This window comes from Notolepis coatsorum (genome assembly GCF_963971535.1).
Source record: "Notolepis coatsorum genome assembly, chromosome: 3".
Lineage (NCBI taxonomy): Eukaryota > Metazoa > Chordata > Actinopteri > Aulopiformes > Paralepididae > Notolepis > Notolepis coatsorum.
The window spans coordinates 75,553,071-75,577,296 of NC_140167.1; the positions used below are offsets into that span (position 1 = coordinate 75,553,071).

Consider the following 24,226-nt stretch of genomic DNA (forward strand, 5'->3'; position numbering starts at 1 on the left):
GAATGGTGATGTTGACATGTTGACATGTTGACACCTGTAGACGGTGGGCCGAAGGTTGCTAGAGGCTTCCGTTAGTGAAATGATTGATCTGGTTTTAGAGAGTATATGTTATTGTAATATGAACTACATAATATACTATAATAACTGAAGTAACTTCTAATCTTCATTTACCTATATCTAAGTTCAGTGATCGTATAGTTTTTCTATTACCCTTCTCCTTCATTTGTTTGATATTTCAGATGTTCGGTTTAAGTAAGGAGAGAAGCTGACAAAGTGGTCAAAATAACAACTGCAGTGTTTATTAATAAAACCACAGCTTAGGAATCAAAACAAGTACATCGTCTCTTTGGTATATCTAATTGTCTCTTTCATGTGGCTGTTTGGTCCATGCTCCGATCAGCTGGGGCCGATCAGAGTTTTTCTTCTCCGGTGCTGGGGTTGTTGTCTCTTGGTTCCCATGCCAACACGCGTTCTTCTCTTAGTGGTTTGCTGGTCGTCAGGGCAACCTTGCTTTCGGATCCTCGGCGGTTTGGGAGCACTTGGTTTAGTCTACCCTCGGTGGAGTCTGCTATGAGCCTCGGCTCTGTCATCTGGTGTCAATGGCTCGGAGTCTCCAGTCCCTTCTCGCTGTGTCTCAGGCTCGGCTCTCAAGTCCTGTGTGGATCGCCTCCCAGGATCCTCTCCGGGTCTGTCCCCGGGTGTGTCTGTTCTTGTCCATCGCCATCAGCCCTTTTTTTATCAGAGAGCGAGAGAGAGAGAGAGAGAGAGAGAGAGAGAGAGAGAGAGAGAGAGAGAGAGAGAGAGAGAGAGAGAGAGAGAGAGAGAGAGAGAGAGAGAGAGAGAGAGAGAGAGAGACCTTCCCTGCCTGCCTAGTCACAACTCCCACCATCTGCCTTCCCTATTTGGCCACATTCCAGCAGGAACTTCTCTGCTGGGTCTTGTGACAACATGTTACACAATTTATTCTGCTGACACAACCGTTCACCATAGAATCTGTCGGCCTGTTTAATCATTACTTGATGAGGGGATTCCGTTTTTCACTGAGTAACACTTTATTTCCTGATTAAATTATATGACCAATATTGTACAGCTTTTATCTTCTAGTATTAAGAGTTTTTATTCTTTATTGTGACTAAGTTTATACAATGTAGCCTATTGGGTTTATTCTTTTACATTTAGAATTAGCAAATCAACTCATTTTATTTGAACCCAAACACATGGACACTTTCCTTTATAATACTAATGGTAGCCTTGGCTGAAAACAGTTGTTAGTCATTTCACCACATGTTATTTGATTTTCATATTTGTAGGACGATTTACTAGTCTCCATGAAACACCACATTTTGCAAATGGTCTAACCCTTTACCTCTGATATTTACCAATCAACTGCATTTCTTATTGTTCTTCCGTTTCTGACTTGCTAAACCTTGATGCATTGAACACTTAGTCTCACTTCGGTGCTGCTGACTCATCTATTTTCAGTCTGAAAGGCTCTGTTTACAGTCCGTTTTACTCGGTCTCCTGACCATCTGCCATGTCGTAACCTGAAATTCCTTACCTATGACCTTTTGATCTCAACTGTTATTTTGAGTTGGTTCCTGTTTCAAAGATTATTATCTCCTTCCTTGTCTGTTTGAGGTGACCATTTCCCTTTAGAATGTGCTGTTCGGAACGGGGGTTTTACTCAATCTCTATAGAATGCCAAATGGTCTCCTGTTTGACGTATCCAAGGCTATTTGGTTTAGTGACCTCTGTGGCCTTGCGGTAGGTAGCTATTTGACAGGGGGAGGGTTTCAGCCATCTGGTCTGGGGAGTCAAACTGTCTACCCTCTTTCAACCAACATGGTGTTTTTCCGGCTCCTTCTTATAACTCAACATTTTGGTACATTTATAGTTTGCTTTATTCATGTTTTCATTTAGAAATATACGACATAACACATTTCCGTTTGTTGGCAACGGTTTTTGGGTCATATCTTTATGAAAATTAATGTGTTGATAAGATAAAAACTACCTACGTTTGTGAAAAGGGGCGTTGCTGCGGAACCAATCAAAACGCGTTACAACGTCAGGTGACTTGATTTCTCCCAATGACATTCCTCAAGCTCCGGAACTAGGAAGTAAATATTGCGACTCGTCTGTTGTCAACAGTGGATTTAGCTCTGCATCGGTAAGCTCTCAATTCATATACATTACTATTGAAATGCATTTTTACTTAACTTTACAGCATTATTCAAACGTGATAGGAAGTTATGAGTCATCAGCAGTTTATATGCAGTCCGTTTTGACTTCCGATTACACATTGGAAAATGTTGTAGCCAGCTCACATAGACTAACGTTACGTTAGCATTTTAACTTTCTCAGATAGCAATCTAACATTACGTTAGTGTAAATCAAACAACTCTAACCCAATACTAATAATAGTAACTTGTTTCACATTCTTGCTGTGTGTTACACTATGGTATAGTGGTCTGTGTTGTTGCCTGTGATGTTAGAAGTTTGAGGTGACGTTGTCACAACCGTTACATATGTACAAAATATACTGTCTCATAAATATACTCTTCCAATATATAAATATACATATAAATATATTGTTTTAGATGCTGTTGTCACTATGAATTACAAATGGGGGGCCCTGATGTAAACAAGACAAACGTCTTTCTCTGGTCTGCATCCCCTTAACAATAGTTTGATATTGGATGGTCCCTGTGCTGTTGTTTACTGTCTATCTGTATGTCATGTATGTAATATGTTATGATGAATTGAAAATGGGGGACCCTGATGTAAACAAGATGAAAGTCTTTCTCTGGTCTGCATCCCATTAACAATTGTGTGTATTGTATTGTAACAATGTTCCAAAATGTATTGATTGTTTTTCTGTTTCCCCAGATGCTCAACCCTGGACCACACGACAGATATATTCTAGGCCTAATCTAACCCTAGCCTGAGGGTTCTATAGTAATCATGCAAGCTCAAAGATTGAGCTCTTGAGGTGACTGGCCCTGCTCTATATCAAGAACCATTATCAGAGTGGCAACTGCAGGACCTGTATTTCCCAAAACAATGAATATCATGATTGAATGAGAGGCCATGGTAAACAGCACAGTGAATAAACAATGTGCAGTCCCCTTATATATATATTGTTCTGGATAGAAGTGGGGCCAGGCTAATCTGCAAGAGCTCAACTTTTGAACAAGGATGGTCATCCTCTCACATAAGCTGTCCGGGGACGACTCACACAGCTCTCTACTCTCTGGGCCCTGGACTGGACACCCCTCCACTGTACTAGTTACACATTACACACATACAAATGACAATAACACTATGTAACAACCATCAAATGCACTCACAGCACACACATCCACACGCACACACTCACTTTAAACAAACAACTCACTGCAGCACCCACTTTAGAACACCTAAACACACTTTATATTTATTGGCAAAGAATTTGCACTACAACCCATACCTCATTACACCTTACTGTAAATTGTACCTAAATTGTACCTCATCCCATTTCTGCATTGTACTGTATAGTATATTGTATTGTAACTCAGTTACTTTTCTACTCTACATTGTACATTGTATGTATATATTGAACACTTGTCTACGTACTTGACTTCTATTTTATACTTATCTATTTTTATCCAGCACAATCTCTGGAGCAAAACAGAAAGAAGCATTTTATATAAAAGTATTTTGTACTTCTGTATGACAACTAATAAAGAAACTTGAACATCAAAAAATCAACATTCTGTTCTCTATTCCAGGCTAGATCTGACCTTGACTCATGTTACAGGATTAATACACATGTTCTTACACCCATATTGCTAGTTTTCACCTGAAGGGCAAATTACAGGGCCAGTCCAGTAAAAAAATACATTAATCATGTATCATATGTTTAAAATAAATTGCATTTTGGTACAAACCTTTTGTGGTGTTTGTCAACTTTGCCTTCCTGCTGGCTATGTTACGTATATTAGCAAATTGCATATAGCATTCTCTGTGGTAGCCTTTATTAGCTGGCACAGCTGGAATTGGGCTATTCTCCTCAATGTCATATGCTTTAACAGCCAATTGTGCAATCTTGCTTTCTGGGCCATCTAAATTAGCCCTACTGGGGAATAATATTAATATTATTATGTCCTATTGGGGACATAATTTTAAATTCTGAGCAATTCAATCGTTTTTTTATAGAGAGGACGTCTGACATTGATTGAAAACGGTTAACAGATTGCAGAATGGGTACAATACAGTACGGCTCAATACACACAATTGTTAAGGGGATGCAGACCTGAGAAAGACCTGAGAAAGACCAACAAAGTGAGGTATGTAATACATTTCGAATCAAATTGTGGTCGGTTAGATCTAACGTTAATATCACGTTATCCATCTAATGGCTAGCAAGCTCACCTGACGTCGGTATGGCTTAATACAGTGCGAAATACAATCTTATAGTAAGAAACAAAACACAAGTTGAACATAGTTTTGAACGTTTTATTACAATAGTATTTAGGTCGGATAGATCTAACGTTAATATCACGTTAACCATCTAAAGCTCATCTGTGACGTCGGTATGGCTTAATACAGTGCGATATACAATCTTATAGTAACAAAACAATACACAAATTGAACATAGTTTTGAACGTTTTATTACAATAGTATTTACTGTCTCATGTTGCAATGTATAATCCAGCTAGCGTTCCAGTCAGATCCATTCTCCGTTGTTGACAATTTTGGGGTCCCTAATTCCCGTTTCTGTATCCTGATTGGTTTATCAGCTAGAGGTGTCCAAAGATATGCATGAGCAAACATTTAATTTAAATGTAAGATTACGAAAACAGATGACCACCAGACGGCTGGCCAACAAACGTATTTTGACTCAACATAATAACTAGATATCACACACAAAGAATTGTGTAGTCTCCCAACATAGATCAATCAAGTTCACTTTAGACACACTCGGCCTGCCATCTACTGGAGGAATGGTGATGTTGACATGTTGACACCTGGAGGAATGGTGATGTTGACATGTTGACAACTGGAGGAATGGTGATGTTGACATGTTGTTGACATGTTGACACCTGGAGGAATGGTGATGTTGACATGTTGACACCTGGAGGAATGGTGATGTTGACATGTTGACACCTGGAGGAATGGTGATGTTGACATGTTGACACCTGGAGGAATGGTGATGTTGACAGCAGTGGTTGCCAGCTTACATGTAGATCAACTGAGGACCCCAGTCAGTGGATCTCTAGACCCACAGCAGTGTAGATGGGTTGGGGATGGAGGACATTGATAGATATAGTTGATGTAGATGAAGGTATTTGTCTCTGTGTGTCATGGGCTTCCACCTTGGAGTAGTCTGCCATCTCTACGCAGGGCTACCATTATAAAGCCCTGGGCCCTCATTCATCAACGTGGACTTTGACCTTGACCTACTTCCACACGTAAGCACGGAATTTAGAACTAGCGCACGCACAGGGAAGTCGGCATTCATCACACGTGCGTAAGCAGGCTCTACGCACACCTGTCATGATGAATCCCACCTTGGCCCTGCGCCGCAGCTCGTGCACGCTTTCACGTATTTGCATACCAAAACCGCCCCGACCAACCAAATATGGTCAGGCCCTCCCCTTCAAATACCATGAGGGAATCCCTGTGCGTGGAATGTTGGAGGATGGCAAAGCGAACGAAAAAGAGAAACTACACAGACACCGAGGTGGAGGTCCTCGTAACGGAGGTGGATAAATAAAAGGCGGATTTGTAAACGGTGATGTCAGATATCAACGGCTCCCTAAGACCATTGCTGCAATTCTGCCTGGACAGCTCAAAATACTAATAAAGACCGTTCGTTGACCACTGTTTGGCGTTGGTTGTGTTGTGTGTCATTATAACCGTGCTGTACAATATGAATGCCTTTATTAGTTGTGTTCGATTGGCTATATGATTTTTAGAGGCATCTATTTTGTTGTCGGCTAATAAAGACCGCGCTGGAATATGACTGCCTTTTCCCGTGTTGTTTGATTAATACCCACGGATTAAAGTTCTCCTCAATTCTATTCCAAATCGCGATGGATCTCCCGTCAATTTTCTACCTGCTGCATGATTTCTAGAGGCATACTACTACAATCTATTTTGATGTCAGTATTGGGTAGCCTATATAAACAATATAATACGAGAGCATATACAAGAACAATGAATCTCACTGCATGTATGATGTATCCTGCCTTTCAATACATGAACTTGAATTCCATCATATAGTCTGTCCACTATCTGCATGGTGTCATTGCAATGCGTTTTCTATTCTTTCTTGTACAGTAAAAAGGGGGAAGAACACTATATTCATATGACTTATTCTGCTTACAGCTTCGAAATTCCACTTGTTTCGTTTAACGTAAAGCCTTTTAAATATAATCAAAACGTTCCCGTGTTTCGGCGGTCTGTGCGCAAAATAATAACGAGTTGAGCTTTATGATTTATGATGAATTGAAAATGGGGGACCCTGATGTAAACAGGACGAAAGTTGGTCTGCATCCCCAATTAACAATTGTATGTACTGAGCTGTACTGTACTGTACCCATTCTGCAATCTGTTAATAAACTTTTCAATCAATCAATCAATCAAGCTACGCGGAGCGCAGTCAGTCAGTAGCCTACACCCCGTATATTCCGATAACGCTATATAAACCATGAATGAATGAATGAATGAGAACTTTATTAACAGATTGCAGAATGGGTACAGTACAGTACAGCTCAATACATACAATTGTTAAGGGGATGCAGACCAGAGAAAGACTTTCGTCTTGTTTACATCAGGGTCCCCCATTTTCAATTCATCGTAACATATATGACATGCTGCATTCATTCTGAGAGAAAGATCTATTATTCCAAATGCTATTTATAGGGTTTTGACCATAATTACACTACTGTTGCTATTTTACAATGAACTATAATGAACTACGGTTCATAGAACATCCAGTGTTATTATGCACAGAAGCTCATTTCCTTGTTGTAATAATATATTCTACCACTGGGCGCGAGGTACGCCAGGTCCGAAATGTGCGTAGATGTAAGCACGAAGTCAAGTTCAAGTTGAAGTTGATGAATCCCACTCTTTGCTTAGAAATGATCGTACGCACGGGTTACGCACAGATCTGTGCGTAGAACACGTTGATGCATGAGGGCCAGGTGTACAGGGTTTCGAGTGTGTCTCAATTCAGGGGTTGTAGCCTTCAAAGGACACAGTCTACAAAGGTGTGTCCTTCGTAGACCAGGGCATGTCCTTCATAGACCACAAAGGTCGAAATTAGCATTGTTTTATGAGTCTAGTCTACAGAGGAGACTGGGGATGACACATGCTCAGTTAAAAGGAGGAATCCTCTTGGTGCCAAGATTGGGGAAGCCCTTGCATCACAGCACACACATATTCCCATATATGGATAATCGGCAGACTCAAAGTGTCCATCAGTGTCATCTGAATCAGACGAATAAAGCAATGATTTTATCCAGATTATTTGATTATTGCCACTTCCACTAAGTTTACTACCTACTAACTGGTGAGACAGATACATGAAAATAGTGAGGACGAACAGGGAGAAAACTATAATAAAAACAGGAAAATAAGTTTGGCATTTGCAAATGTAACAGTAAAGTGCAATAGTAATATACAATGTACAGGTGATTAAACTTGGTATAAAATATATAAGCCCTAGTTTAAGTAGATGTAATTGGAAGTAGATGTAATTCATTGTAAGTAGATGCTGATACTGATATTAGGGAGTAAAATATTCATATAGAATATTCATATATCAGCCGATATTCTTTGATTTGATTTGATTTGATTTTTTCTTCATACTGTATATAATATATATATAATTATTTTGAATATATATCTTTTTTTATGTAGTCCCATTCTTTACTTCTAACACCCCAGCTATCTGTAAGAAGAAATATATATATAAAAGAAATTTGGAAACAAACTAGTTTGTATTGCATGTTCTATTGATGTTCTATTTATGTTTCTATTTAGGTAATAGATAGGTATATATAAAAAAAAAAAACGTAATGAGTGAAGTCACAGGCAACACGTCTGATGTCCTCTACTAACTTTAAACCACATATTCTCTACACTATCAAGCTAGATGTCTGATGTTCTCTCTAACTTTAAACCACATTATTCTCTAGTCTACGCTATCAAGCTAGCTATGAGATTCATGCAGACCCTTGACTTAGTCCTAGCCCTAGCTCACTGTGTCTGAATTGACCGTCTCTCCTTATGTTCCTGCCCTATCAGACCATTACCTCATACAATTTCAAGTTGATTTGACCATCTCTCTTGCCCAGATAGCATGGAATCCTACATGAGCCATTGTATTGATGCCTCCACTGTCCCAATGCTTGTTCAACACCTACCGGATACCCTCTCTCCCTTCCTATCTTATTCCGGCCGCCTTGATCTGTTTACAGATAAGCTCAATGCCGCCCTCCGTAGCACGCTTGACACTGTGCTCCTCTAAAGGCTAAAGAAACATGGTCAGCAAATACAAACTCCCTGGTTTCAGTGGTTTACAGAGGAAACTCGTACCCTGAAAAAGGCATGCCGCAATCATGAATATAAATGGCGCTCGACCAAACCAGTGTTCCGCCTTGCCTGAAATGACAGTCTACATAAATACAAAAAGGCACTCTCGCTTGCCAAAACCTCATACTTTTCCAGGCTCATCAATGACAACAAAAATAACAAAACATTTCTGTTTGATACAGTCGCAAAACTTACTCAGAAACAACCAATTGCGCTAAATCCTGTGTTTTTGGCCAATGAATTCATAGAATTCTTTACCAAGAAAATGTATCTTATAAGAGACTAAATGTATATGGGTTACTCACCAATCAGAGTCCCACTCCTCCTCTGGGCTAGATCCACAAAGAATGGATTGCACGGTGCTGCGCGGTGATTGATTGAATGAAAATTGTATTAACAGATTGCAGAATGGGTACAATACAGTACGGCTCAATACACACAATTGTTAAGGGGATGCAGACCAGAGAAAGACTTTCGTCTTGTTTACATCAGGGTCCCCCATTTTCAATTCATAATGAATTGTAAGTACTGTAAGGGTGCAATTAGCACCGTGCAATCCATTCTTTGTGGATCTAGCCCTTAGTATTTAAGACAAATTATACATACTAATCATTTGCTTGTTCTATTCTCCATCCTTCTATCATCCATAGCAACACCCATATATCAGACACCCTGATGGGGGTTCCCCTTTGAGCAGCCCATCTGAGGTTTCTTCCCTTTTCCCCCTATTGCTAGGTTACAGGGAGTTGTTCCTTATCTTCATTGGGGAAAGTCTGTTGGTGTTGTAAAATTGTGGATTATATCGTGATTTTTATTGTGGATCTATTGTGATGTTACTTGTTGATCTGTGTAGCCCATCATTGCAACTTGTTGTGATTTTGGGCTATACAAATACAGACAGTCATTGTTTACAATACTCTTAACAGATTCAGCAGCACTGAGAAGGTCCTGGGTTCAGTGGTTAGCACTGTTACCTCACAGCTAGAAGGTCCTGGGTTCAGTGGTTAGCACTGTTGCCTCACAGCTAGAAGGTCCTGGGTTCGAGCCCTGGTGGGAGGTCTTTATGTGTGGCGTTGGCATGTTCTCCCTGTGTTTGCGTCGTTTTCCTGCGGGTACTCTGGTTTCCTCCCACACCAAAATACATGCATGTTAGGCATGGACTACAGATGCAAATAAGCTCATTAGCTAACTCCAGCACATTTACATTGATGTGGAAATTGAAAACTGAAACTGTCCCTGGGTTAAATGAATAAACTATTGATTAAATACCCCCATTTCATACACACTGTGTGCTGATGTTGTGCCTAGTGTTGCTGCAAGTAAGGTTTTCACCCTCCACCACCACCAGCGTCTGTTCTGCTTTATACAGTATTCTACTCTAGTGTGTCTATATATGTTTCATTCTCTGTGGGATTCGTTGCTCCCTGCTGTTCAGTTTCAGTATGCTGTCATGCATTATCTTCTGTGTAAGTTGTTTTAACCTCTCTTGCAGCAGGGAACACTCCTGAGAGAGTAGAACCATTCCGCCAAGACTAACTGTCTGCCATTACCATTTATTCTGCACTATAATAAATGGTTAAAAGGACATGCCCACATTATGGGAAATGCCCTCACGTCTTCTCCAGAGTCAGACAAGAAGATAGATACCAATGTCCTCTGTGTGTTCAGTAGAAAGCTATCCGACTGCAGGGTAGCCTAGCCTAGCACAAATTAATGGAAGCGGATACGGACCACTAGCCTAGTTCCGGGAGAGGTGTTTTTGTCCAACAGCTAGGCTAGCTGGTCCATATCCACTTCCATTCAGTTGTGTCAAGCTCGGCTAGCTTGCAGCCGGAATGAGACAACTTGTTGTACAGAACTTCTAAGTCACTTTGGATGAAAGCATCTTGCTCTGTACATGTGGAACATAATTAATCAACAGAAAAATAACACATTTCCCCACACAGGTGTTCCCCTTTAAGTGTTCCACTTTTATTTTCTTTGTGCAACACATCACTGGCTCATCCAGATCCAAATAAATATAACAGAAATAGTCCAGTTTCCAGGGATTCAGAAGCCAGAGTTTCCAGGATCAGAAGCCAGAGTTTCATTGACAGCTTCTCTGTTTTTATATGTGACCTCATTATGAAGAGAGCAGCAGTCCACAATAGGAACAACAATAACTGGCTTTATTCAGAAATAGAGTACAGATTAAATAGTACAAATCCCACCAAATAAATAACTGTGAGCAAATAATTAATTAATTGAATAAATAAATAAACAAACAAACAAACAAAAACAAATAAATAAATAAATAAATACATACATACATAAATCCAAAGAGAACATAAATCCAACACCAACATTTGGACTGGAAGTGAAAACATTGTGTGATTACCTGCACATTAATATTTCAGATAATAGCTAATATCCCAGTTAAAGGCCCAATCAGTTATCCAAATGAATAGAAAATAGGAATGGAGACATGTTTTCATTCTGTAGTTGACTGAGCTATTGGTACAATGACTAAAGTTACACAGCAGGTTATGTGACTGTAAAAGGTTTTAACGTTGATAATGTCTGTAAACACAGAAGTAAAAAATACCAATATTCCCATTTACACTGAGTTAACAAAGTTCCATTTGCAGATCAAACTTGTATGTGAAAATCACAGATTGGGGCCTTAATGTGTTAATATGCATTTTAATATCCCGATCGCCAATATCTCTCACTAGTAAACTGAATATCCCCATATACACTAGTAAACTGAATATCAAACTGAAGATCCCTGTATAGCGCTTACACTGAATATTAACCCTTTCACTGCCACACGACATAACCAACGGTCGCCGGCTGTTGTGTGGCAGTGAAAGGGTTAACCTTCTGTGAATTGTCGCAGTGAAAGGGTTAACCGTTTTGGTAGTGCGGCAGTGAAAGGGTTAAACTCAATATCCCCATATATTCTAAACGGAATATTAAACTGAATATCCCTGTGTACACTAATACACTGAATATTAAACTGAATATCCCTGTGTACGCTAATACACTGAATATTAAACTGAATATCCCTGTGTACACTAATACACTGAATATTAAACTGAATATCCCTATGTACGCTAATACACTGAATATTAAACTGAATATCCCTGTGTATGCTAATACACTGAATATTAAACTGAATATCACTGTGTATGCTAATACACTGTATATTAAACTGAATATTCATACTGTGGTTGGTTTAAATGCTTTAAAAGTTTGGTAAAGTGAGAACAGGAGCTAAACAGAAAAGCTAAGACTTTGTTTAGTTGAAATAAAATTAGATAAAACACACAGGTTTGTTTGATCAGATAAAAAACGGTTTGAGGAAAGGCGCAGGACATTTAAGAAGCAGGTCAATTCTCGGGAGTATCCTTTTTGTAAATCACAGGATTGACAGATAATGCCCTCGAATGTACAGTAAATACATCGCCATGCATGTTCACATTGTACACATCTATAGTCGGGGAAATGCCTCCCGACGCAACATCGCGAAGGAGGTCAAGACTTAAGATCGGAAGGAAGATGGTGAGTTTGATTTACACAGGAATTAAATGTATCCCATAAAATGTTTTCCCCTTCTTTTTCTAACCCTGTCACCAAATAAAACGATGTCGCTTCAAATATGTAAATAAAGTAATTATCGACCATAGGAAAAAGGTACATATTGTAAGTTATATTATAGCCATAAGTAATATATTGATGTATTTACATATTTACAAATAAGTAGATATATTACATATACATTATTTGATTTCTTTTTACTTTTAACATTTTCTGAAAATGTTTGAGTTTCCCTGCTGGGGAACAAACCCAGGACACTCACATGGGAGGCAAGTGCCTTTACCTCAAGACTACTGAGACACCCTTTCCTGATAGTGTCACCCAAACCTACCATAGCCCTAACCACAATGTTACCTTACTAACCATAACCTTAACCATAACCCTAACTTTCTATCTTAACCATAACCGTTAAACGTTAAAACGAATCATCATCATAGTATTGCTGTGTTTGTATCTGGGTGGGTGGGTGTCTTCGTCTAGTGGTGAGAGCACTCGCCCGTGACCACAATCATTATTAGTTCGACTCCCGGTCGCGTTGTTTGTTTTGGACTTTCGCCGATACGAAATGTAAATATATTACTTATACAAGACATAAATATATTACTTATACAATAAGTAAATATATTACTTATGGCTATAACATAACATACATTATGTACCCTTTTTCCTATGGTTTATTCGTACTTTATTTACATTTTCGAATGAGACCATGTTTAATAAAAACCTCACCTTCCATGAGAGAAGAAAGAGGAGACAGTGGACGCATGGGGACCCGAATGAACAGAAATACAATGAAGAACGAGGGAGAAAGGAAGGAAGGAAAGAAAGAAAAATGGCCTTGGATTCCTGCCATCACGACTCAACAGTTCAGCGGCCTCCTCCATTAAGAACCTTAAAGACTTTTCCCGGATCAAGGTCTTAGTCTTTCTCTCCGACTCTCACAGTGACGTTCTCCAAGGAAATCTACAGTACAACAGGTTCCTCTCCTGTACCTATACATATGCTGGTGAGCTTTCTGCAGTCTGTGCGATGTGTCTGCGACATGTCGACACGTCCTTCTCCATAGACCCTTTGGTGTGTGGCCTGTCAAATCAGACTACAATCCCCATAGTCTGTCCTTCAATGTCTGTCCTTTTCCAATACGTCAGCACAGGGGCGCCCAAGACGAGGCCAAAAATAGGCCAGAGTCTCAGAGAGTGGTTTCCTAGACAACACTCTCACTGCACCAGGTCTCAAGTGCTTCAATTCAGAAGTGTTTGAATGAAATTAAATACAAAGTTCATCTTGAGTTCTTCATCTTGGAGCACAGCGGAGGTAACGACAATGACAGGATTCCGTACTTGCGCTTTTCTGCTGCCCACAAGGTCCAGTCAGGAATAGGATCAAGTATAATGTGTATAGTCTTATGTCACCAAACCTACGAGATGGAAAATCCCTAAGAGGTAAAACCCTTATGGTGGTGATACACTGTTCAACCTTTTGAGCAACACGATAGGGCAATGTGCTTGCCATTAGGAAATGAAGTGAGGTAGAGGGGGGATATACAGAATAGAATGTATCTGGGCAACAAGAGGTTGCCATGCAATCAGTACAAACGTGTTGAGACACTCACTTGTCCAACATTGCCCAAAACGTTGATCAGTGTATCACCACCTTTAGACCTAGAGATCTGTTCTTGCCAAGTGCCAACACATAAGCCTCGGGCCTCCCACTTAATTTAGTGTTAGTAATCATAGCAGACAAGGCTTACTCATCTGCCATACACATGATATAAACTCTTCACATCCGAACCATTTTAAGAGTTTATGTCTCCATCCGTCCGGCACTGCAACTTTTCACAAGGATGAGTTGAGCTCTTACTGATTAGCAGATCCCAGGAGTTGATCACGCAGCAGTGAAATCCTTCTTTTCTTTTGGATAAAATGGATTTTCTTTATTGATCCTGGTGGGTTATTTAATCTCAGACACAAACAAGTCCCTGCTATGTTGACACCATCATACGTTAGAGTAAGTCGATTTCAGCACCAGATCCTCTTCCCCTTGGATTCCCCCATTTTTAGCAGTGGATCTCGTAGGCAATCTGCGAGTCTATGAAGATGCCCGTGTGGTTGAGGAACATCCCCTCGGCCTCTGACGTGATCACAGGTTCGGCTTCCCCTCCCTCCCCCGCGATCCTCCGCATGGTCCGTACGTCCGGCTCTGGTGGCGGCTGCTGCTGCTGCTTGTTGGGCCCGAGGGCCGGGCTCCCGGTCTGGCCAGGCCCCGGCGAGGATAGGGCCAGGCTGGAGGAGTGGGCTTCGGACGACGCCGGGTAACCCAGGTTGGTGGTGGCAACGGTGGGCGGCGCAGGCGGCAGGACGGGTTTGGCCCGGTTGAGGACGTACATCTCATGGCCACGCTCGTCACGGTACTCCTCCAGCTGGGCGAAGGTGGTCGGGCCGTCAGAGTAGTCGTTCACGTACAGGATGCTCTCTTCCTGGAGATGTGAAATAGAATGGAAATGTGATTTGCTTACAGAGGAAACAAAGTGTGTTAGCTGGTAAGATGTTATGTCATGGGAGGACACTGTGTCCTTGTGTTGTGTTAATTACAGCTAGGGGTGGGACGATACATCGATCCAGATCGATACATCGATGTAATTATCAACGATCGAATCGGATCGATGCGATGTAATAAGATCGATTCATATCGATACTCTTATTTTGAAAATCCTGTGGCGAGTCTCATAACTGATTGTGTTAAATGGGCATATGATATCATCTCATATCGATCGCAGGCACCTGAATCTAATCGTATCGTATTGTATCGTGAGAGACTTTGTGATATCGGCAAATATCGTATCGTTGTCCAAAGAATCGATATCGTATCGTATCATGATGAAACTGGTGATTCCCACCCCTAATTACAGCACAATGAAAAAATAGCAATTGCCATTGAAATCCCTGTGACTATTTTCTCTTCTCCATCCTTTCATTGAGAACACGAGGACCCAGGGCGGGATCCACAAAGGGTTTGCGCAGCTTTTTCCGACGCAAAGCCGGTGCATATCGCTCTGAAAGTTTGGTATCCACAGAGGACATGCAACGGGTGAAATGAGGTGGCAACTGCATTCCGTCAGCATTGCGTCCGGTGCAATTGGCGCGTACTTAAATGAGGTAATATGGGCGGAACATGTCCCCTTTCTATGCAAATGAGCCTCGTCCAGAATGCTCTGAATCCACAAAGCCCGCCAATTGCACCGAGCAGTTATTGCTACGCACCTACCGTCTTCACAGACATGGTGGTAAATAAGCGCCAAGCCCTAAACGCTATGGCCGTGTTCACATCTGAAAGTCCACCGATAGTTCGGACTTTCTGGTGGACCAAATGTGAGAATGATACATTGTTTGATTTTGGTTTGCGTTCACACTGCCCTCTTTTGAGCAAACCTAATTTGTAAACAAAGGACATGCAGTCGCCAAGTCGTTCATTCTATTTGGACAGATAATTTTTTCGGGAAAATCCCGCTCGCACACACACACTCTCTCTCATGCTCGCTCACACACACACATGCTCTCACACACTCGCTCTCTCATGCTCACTCGCACACACACACTCTCTCTCAGTCGCTCGCACACACACACGCTCGCACACACTCGCTCTCTCAGTCGCTTGCTTGCACACACACACACGCTCACACACTCTCGCTCTCTCATGCTCACTCACACACACACTCTCTCTCAGTCACTCGCTCGCACACACTCGCTCTCTCAGTCGCTCGCTCGCACACACTCGCTCTCTCATGCTCGCTCGCACACACGCACACACACACACACACACACACACACACACACACACACACACACACACACACACACACACACACACACACACACACACACACACACACACACACACACACACACACACACACACACACACACACACACACACACACACACACACACACACACAATAAGAGGCCTGCACTCCTGCCACTCCTTGTCCGAGTGTTGTTTACACCTCCCATGGTATAGGACTCTCTTCTAGACCTTAGTATTCTTGAACTATGTTTTTTGTGCTCAGTGACCTTGCTCTATACTAACCCTTGTTCTCCGATGTCCAGGACCTCACCTCTCCGGCCTACACCTCGACCACAGATCCTCACCAGCCTGCACCCTCATGGGCCTGTCACTCTTCCACTCCCTGTTCCCCCTCTCTAGCTCCTCTCACGACCCTTGGACCCTTCTCCCCTCTCATGCTTCAATTAAACATTCTAAACCGCTCTATTCTCCTGTGTTCTGCTCCTGGGTTCTAGAAAACACCTCACCCTAACACTATGCCTTACCTTGACTTTGTCTATTTTGCTGCTATTTATTTTTTACTAATTTTATGCTTATTTTATGTGCACTTTATGCATTGCTCTTGATCTGCCAATTTTGTGCCCATTTAATGTCTGTCTTTTTTTTTACTGCTGTGAAGCACTTTGAGCTGCATTTCTACCTCCCGACAGTGGCTCTGGGGGTAGAGCAGTCGTCTGGTAATCTGGAGGTTCCCGGTTTGATTCCCGCTCCTCCCGGGCAGCGGGTCAAAGTGTCCTTGAGCAAGACACTTAACCCCTAATTGCTCCTGATGAGCAGGTTGGCACTTTGCATGGTTGCCTCTGCCGTCGGTGTGTGAATGTGTGAGTGAATGGGTAAAATGTGAGGAACAAATTGTAAAGCGCTTTGGATAAAATAAATACAGCCATTTACCATTTGTTATAGAAAGGTGCTATACAAATAAAGTTTATTATTATTATTATTATTGTGCTGATAAAGACCCACATACACTGTAATAGTTAAAGGTAGAATCTGTAATGCAGTCAAACAGCGGCCTCTAGGCACTAGGCCAGGGGTCGGCAACCTGCGGCTCCGAGGCCGCATGCGGCTCTTTAGCCAATCAGCTGCGGCTCCATGTCCCAAAAAGAAAAAAAAAAAAAAAAAACATTTAAAAAAAATTCTTTAAATTTCTTTTCTTATTTTGGAGATTGATGTCATACTGTGACACTGAAATGAAAAAATATTTCATCAACTACGATATTTAGTCAACAAAAGGCTTACCTGTATGCCTGATGTGTGGTGCGAAATTTGCGAACAACGAAAGATTTACTTTTTATTTTATAGATTTTCCACAAATAGAGCTGCATAGTTCAGGGTTTTATTTCAAAGTAGGTCTACAGACACCAGTGTTTTGTCTCCTCTTCTGTGTTTTATTTAAAAATAGGTCTACACAGCCAGTATTTTTTCTCCTCTTCATAAGAGTTTGAGGTTTTCCTTTGTTATAACAGGTAAAAACAGCAATAAAAAGTCAGAATTTTTCTTTTTGTTGCTTTATAATCCCACTAATGCAACAAACTGTGTGCTATAAGTATAAAGTATAATAAATCGCAAATTACTTTGGGTATGCAATTGTCAGGCGTTTTATGCTAAATGTGGGGTATGCTTGGGGATATATAAAACGTTATACGTAACACGTTTCGCAATTATGCCACATCAATGTGGAACGCCCTACCCAAAATTGTAAAGGAATGTGAATCTATACCCACTTTCAAAACCACTCTCAAGGGACACCTACGGGAGACTGCAATTCGAAACTGGCCCCTGTAAATGTCCTAACCCAACCCCCTCCAATGTACAGTAATTTACCTAGTATGGTTTTGTCAATATTCCAATGTACAATTGTGCTTGTTTGTACAGTGTGTGTGTCCCCCCCCAATGTACAGTTTTGCTTGTTTATACAGTGTTCCCCCCCCCCCCCAACCACCTCTAATGTAAATGACCCAGTATGGTTGTCAATATCCCAATGTACCCAACCCCCCCCACCCAACCTCCTCCAATGTACAGTTTCTACGTCAAATGTATATACTCCCTTTTCTTGACTCTTTTTGTATCACAAACAGTACTGTATTTGCAAATCTGGTATGTCATAAATGTATAGATGTAGCAGTACTGTCTATCAGTATGTCATGTACCGTAATTCCTCTAATAGTAACCGGGTCTCAAATACAAGCCGGGTCTCTATTAATGGCCGGCTGCGCTCTTGAGCTAAGCAATTATAAGCCGACCTCCTAATACAAGCCGGGTTACTAATATACTGAGCTGCATACTGAGCTAGTTACTTGATTTCACTTTGAAAACGTTGAAATGACCAGCGACCACCTGTAATTGCACTGTTTACTATTTCATACAGTACTTGGTTTCAATAAATGAACCCAGTACATTTTACTGGGTTCAAACTGACACAAAATGTTGATTTATTCATTATGATCTGTTTGAAAATTAGAAATATAGGCCTCTCTCTTATACATGCCTCCTCCTAATACAAGCCTGGTACCCGCTACAGTTAAAACAAATACAAGCCGGGGTTACTATTAGAGGAATTATATATGTCCTGATGAATTGAAAATGGGGGACCCTGATGTAAACAAGACGAAAGTCTTTCTCTGGTCTGCATCCCCTTAACAATTGTGTGTATTGAGCTGTACTGCATTGTACCCATTCTGCAATCTGTTAATAAAGTTTTCAATCAATCAATACACTGTGTTATCTTCATTTTAAGGGTAAATAGGTTGTGTGGCTCCCTGAGCATTTTATTTTGTGGGATGGGGGAAAAGTGGCTCTTTTGATAGTAAAGGTTGCTGACCCCTGCACTAGGCAGTAGTTCAGTTAGGAGTTCAGTAACTTATTTTACTGTGAGTTTCTCCAGCAAAAGCAACCCAACGCCCTATCCCCACTCAACTCCAACCCACATCAGACCAAAACAAAATATGTAAAAAAAAATAAAAGTGGGGGTGCTCCAGTAGCACACCATGTTACCGCGCTGCGTCGCGGGACTCCGTGCTGCGTCACGGATCTGGTTGACTCCGAGTTCGATTCCCGGACTCGCCGTCATTTGCCGAATGTCTCCCCCTGCTCTCTCTCCCGTTTCACCCTACAACTGTCGGTCATGCTTGACCAGAAAAGCGATAAACGCTAAAAAAAAAAGAAAAAAAAAAAAAGAAAAAGTGCAATACCAACCGAGGTCACGGTTTGAAAGCCTTACAGATTCTACCTTTAATACACACAGTATTACACACATACTTCTTCTTCTTAACCTTTATTTGACCAGGTAGTCACTTGAGATCAATGATCTCTTTTTCGAGCACATGCACACACACCTTCTCAGCGCCGTCTGCCTCCTTCTCTCTCTGGTGGTGGCGGCTGTAGATCATGGCGACCAGCAGCAGTGCGGTCAGAGCAAGCAGGGAGATGCCGATAGCGATGGCGGTCTGCGTGGCGGCGCCCAGGGCGCTGAAGGCCATGCTGCCTAGCGCGTACAGGGGCTCGCGGCTGACATCGGAGCCCGCGGCCGGGCGGTGGTTCCTCAGCCGCGGCCAGGAGGGGGAGGGGGCCTGCGACCAGGAGGCCCACAGGGAGGAGGAAGAGGTGGAGGAGTTGATGGCCAGCTGGAAGGTGACTCTGGCCACGCCCCCGGCATTCCACGCCTCGCACTCGTAGAAGCCGGCGTGCGCCACCGTCACGTTGCTGAGGAACAGCATCCCACTGCCCATGTCAGGGTCGAAGCGGTCCCCGTCCACCTTCTGCAGACGCACTTTCCCGTCCTCTGAGTGTTCCTCTCCTCCCGCTCCTCCTCCTCTGGCTCCTCCTCCTCCTCCTGCACCTCCTCCTCCAGCCCCCAGCTCCTGCACCAGGCCTCGGGGAGACAGCGCCACCTTCCCCTGCGACGCCTTCCTCCACGTGACCTACAGAGAGACGTTAACAGTGTTAACCTCTTCTTCTTCATAGCTATTTGTGTAGTTAAGGGTTTCAACCTTGTTTCTGTCACAGTTTTTAAATGTCCTGGTTTCAAAGAACAGCAACATAAATCTATATCACTGCTTTGCCATCGCAGCTGTTGAAACACATAATATATATTTGAACAAGAAGCAGGGCTACAGTGTTCTTGTAGTGTGAATATGTTTGAACTATAAAAAACTGCCAACATGTGTCGGCCTTCTTCAGGGCATATATATTTATTTATATAATTTATTTTATTTTATTTGTATCAACCTGGACAAGCTATGGACACTGAACTGCTGCAGCTATAGCAAGAGAACACACAATTGCCATGTCATTATTTAAGTACAAAATTGGTACCATTGCAAATTATTTCATACAATGACTGGTACCATGGTCACAGTAGAATGACCACCAAACTAACTGTAACTGAGGGGTACAATTCCCTGACTGTATTGTTAGATATGGTATTTAATACCACTACCTCTTGTACTTTAACTTCTGGCCATCCAGTACATGATATAAGTATGATGAACACTTTCCCACCTGATGAAACGAATCCACACAAATGTACAAATCGAATATTTAATATAGCAAAAGGTATATACAACGTTCACTTGTTTACACTTATGATTTGAAATATGCACTTGTATGGCAAATGAGTATTCGTAGGTAAATCAACATTGAATGTCCAATCTCTGGTTACGCAGGGAGTAAGTATACAACCTGGATATTTAGGAAATATAGCGATGGTACTTAAATGATTATAGCTGGATACACTAAGGGGGGGGGGGTCCCGCTGGTTGTAAGACAGTAGGAGGGGGGGGTTAGAGAAGCCGCTGGCGGTATCCCATCTGGCCGACGATTTCTTGGGAGAATTCAAAGTCTTGAACACGGTGCCCACAGAACCTCGGTCCGCAGACGAATACAGCTGGACCCTCTGGTGGACGGTAGCTGCCGGTCCACAACGGAGAGACGTGAGGCGACCTCACTGGTGTAGAGCGCCGTCTCACCTGGAGTCCTCTCCGGGGGGTAGTTCCAACACTCCGCAGTGTTGGCCGTTATCCATGGAATAATCAAAGCACCCAAAGCATAATCCAAGCCGTGGAAGGCTCGCCGTCGTCCGGGTAGAGTAATCCAATATACAGGTCCAGTCGCCCTGGCCCGGAGCTCCTCGGATGCAAGCACCACTAGGGGTCTGCCCAGCCTGGTTAAGCGTCCAGATAACGTCAGGAACGATGGGGGTACTGATAACTTTATAACTCTAACCGAACGATGCACCATACATAAATAGACTATTATTAGCTTAATAGAATACGTCCAACTCGACGGTATAGTGCCAAACTATGACTATTCAACTATTAATCCACACGATATCTCAATGCCTATTCTGAGGCCAAGTAGGCCTTACTACACCACACGTGCGTCGTGGGTGAGGCTTCGCGTCTGTCACTCTGTTGGAGGGTAAAGAACTGGACTAAAAGAAAGTTCTACTTTACTTGCGCCATATATATATGCGCTATGAACAAATAGTACCATTCGTATTTCGCCAGACGTATTCCTACGCGGAACCGGGGCTTGCCACGACATGTTGGGCGGCACGATTGAACTTGGACCTAGGGGTATGGCAACCTGGCGCCAGGTTCTCGTCCAATGGTAGAATGAAACTATTATGGGCTGTTTAGTAGACTAAAGGGATATTCAGTGCATATTGTACAAGGAATATACAGGGGATATCAAACGATATACAAACACTACTTAAATATATATATATAAATAAATATATATATTCGGTTTAATCTGATCCTTCACAACAGCCGCCCCCTAATTAGTCCCACCTAATTAGCTAAGCAGAGACAGATTAACCGCACTGTCTACCACTCAAGGTCCGCTGTAAGGGTCAGTCAACTCACAAAGTCATGGGGTCATGGTCATCATCGATAGTATCTGGGAGTCGGGGCAGTTCTATGAACCTCGCCACGGGTCGTGTGTAAGTGCGCCCTTGGACGAGTACTTCAGCTGCTCGGACCTTGCCATCGGCACCGGTGATCACTTTGCTTACGCGGCCAGCCGGCCACATAGCTCTGGGTAGTGACTGGTCGATAATCATGACGACTGTTCCTTCTGTCAAATTGTCTCTCTCTTTTACCCACTTCTGGCGGGTCTGTAGAGACGGTAGGTAGTGGAGTAGGAAGCTGCTCCAAAACTTGTCAGCTAGTACTTGGCTGTACCTCCACATTCTTCGGCCGTTCGCTTCTTCAGGCCTGTACATTGTCTGGGGTAGCGCGGGGTCCAGCCGCGCCATTAGGAGTGTGTTGGGGGTGACTGGGTCGACATCTGCTACATCACTGGAGACGTAACCGAGGGGCTTTGAGTTCAATACTCCCTCGATCTCCGTGAGGACTGTCATTAGGACTTCCTCCGCCACAGTCTGGGCCCCAAGCACGGCGTACAGGGCTGTCTTTATAGAACGTACTTCTCGTTCCCAGGTTCCACCGAAGTGGGGTGCGTTCGGGGGATTAAACTGGAAGTCAATCTGGGATGGAGCGAGGTGGGTCTTAAGTTCTGGGCCCATAGCTTGGAAGCTCTCTCTCAGCTCTCTTTCTCCGCCTTTGAAGTTTGTCCCGTGATCAGACAACAATGTAGACGGTTTTCCCTTCCGTGATGTGAATCTTCGGAAGGCCATAAGGAATGAGTCTGTGCTCATGGTCGGAAGGAGCTCGATATGTATCGCTCTGGTGTTCATGCATTTGAATACAATACCCCACCGCTTCTCGGTTCCTCTTCCTCTCTTTATATACAACGGGCCAAAGCAGTCCATGCCTGTGGAGTGGAATGGCTTGTCGCCGAGTCGGAGGCGACAGGGGGGTAAGTCAGCCATCCGTGGTATGCTGGGCTGCGCGCGCCACTTACGGCAGTCTAGACAGGTTCGCTGGAAGCGCCGCACTGCTTCTCTCCCTTGCAGTATCCAATAACGACGTCTGATCTCCGCGAAGACTCTCTCTGCTCCTGCGTGGTGTACATCCTCGTCGTATTTCTTTATGATCAGCTCTGTGACCTTGTGTCGGCTGTTCAAGACGATCGGGTACTTAATATCATCCGGTAGATCGGGGGCAGGCGACCACCCACTCTGATGAGATTATGGGCGTCACTCTCTGGTGCCAGGTGGAGCAGTCTGCTGTCTGATGGGACGGGGTTTCCTCCCTGTAGGCAGTCTAGCTCATCGGGGAACGAGTCTCTCTGGGCTCGTTGTAGTAGAAGAAGTTCTGCTTCTTCGTAGTCAGCTGCTGACATGTCAGTGGTGGACTGAATCTCTGGGTGGTGCCGCAGGAATGTTCTTTGCTGCGCACTCTCTAGGGTAATGCAGTCATCTATGTTGGGGTCTGTGGAGGCGACTGTGCTCAGTCCACAGAACATAGGTTTCTTGTTCTCAGCCTCCTCGTTACTTGCTTCCCGTGGGGTGGGCGTAGGCCACTCTCCTTCCGGGAGCTTGAGGAATTCTGGTCCGTCACTGTAGATGTTGCGACGGGTTAGGTCATCCAGAGACATTCCCCGGGTGATGACGTCAGCTGGGTTGTGTTTGGTGTCCACGTACCGCCAGCTCGCTGCTTCTGTTAACTCTTGAATCTCAGTGACTCTGACTCCCACGAAGACTTTGTATCTGCATGAATCAGACTTGATCCATGTGAGTACTGTCGTGGAATCTGACCACAAGATTGTTCTGTGCACCGGAATGGTGAGTTCACGTTGGATTAACGTGGCTAGATGCGCTCCTGCTAGGGCTGCGCAGAGCTCTAGACGTGGGATAGATTGTTGCTTACGTGGGGCTATTCTTGAGCGGGCCAGGATGAAGGCAGTGTGTATCTTTCCTCCCTTCTCTTGGGCACACAAGTAGGCCACCGATCCATAGGCTACTTCGGAGGCGTCGCTGAAGACGTGTAGATCAATCTTGCATGTATCTGGCCTCACTGTGGATGGGAAGTAGCTGCGGCGTATATTGACGCCTGGGAGTGAGCGGAGTTCCGTCTCCCACTCTCTCCATGTTGAGGCAAGGTGTGCGGGTATTGGGTCGTCCCAGCCCTGGTCCTTGTCCCATAGTGCTCGTACAATCATCTTTGCCCTGGTGGTGTAAGGTAGAATACATCCCAACGGGTCATATTGTCTGGCGAGTGTTCTGTACACACTCCGTCTGGTGGTCGGTATCGCCGTCGACCTTCCCTGGTCTGGAGCCAAGGGTTTGTGTCTATAGTGGAGCGAGTCTGTTTTGA

General features: G+C 43.2%; 1 protein-coding gene across 1 annotated transcript in view; it reads right to left on the bottom strand.

Moving 5' to 3' along the window:
* Nucleotides 1-14,218: 14,218 nt before the first annotated feature.
* lrrc24 (leucine rich repeat containing 24) overlaps nucleotides 14,219-24,226 on the bottom strand; it is a gene marked incomplete at both ends in the record, with an annotated part of 45,009 nt that continues 35,001 nt past the window's right edge. The window contains 2 exons of the mRNA XM_084311250.1: nucleotides 14,219-14,638; nucleotides 19,340-19,924. Coding sequence (XP_084167376.1) covers nucleotides 14,219-14,638; nucleotides 19,340-19,924 — 1,005 coding nt within the window. The remainder of the gene's footprint in view (nucleotides 14,639-19,339; nucleotides 19,925-24,226) is intronic.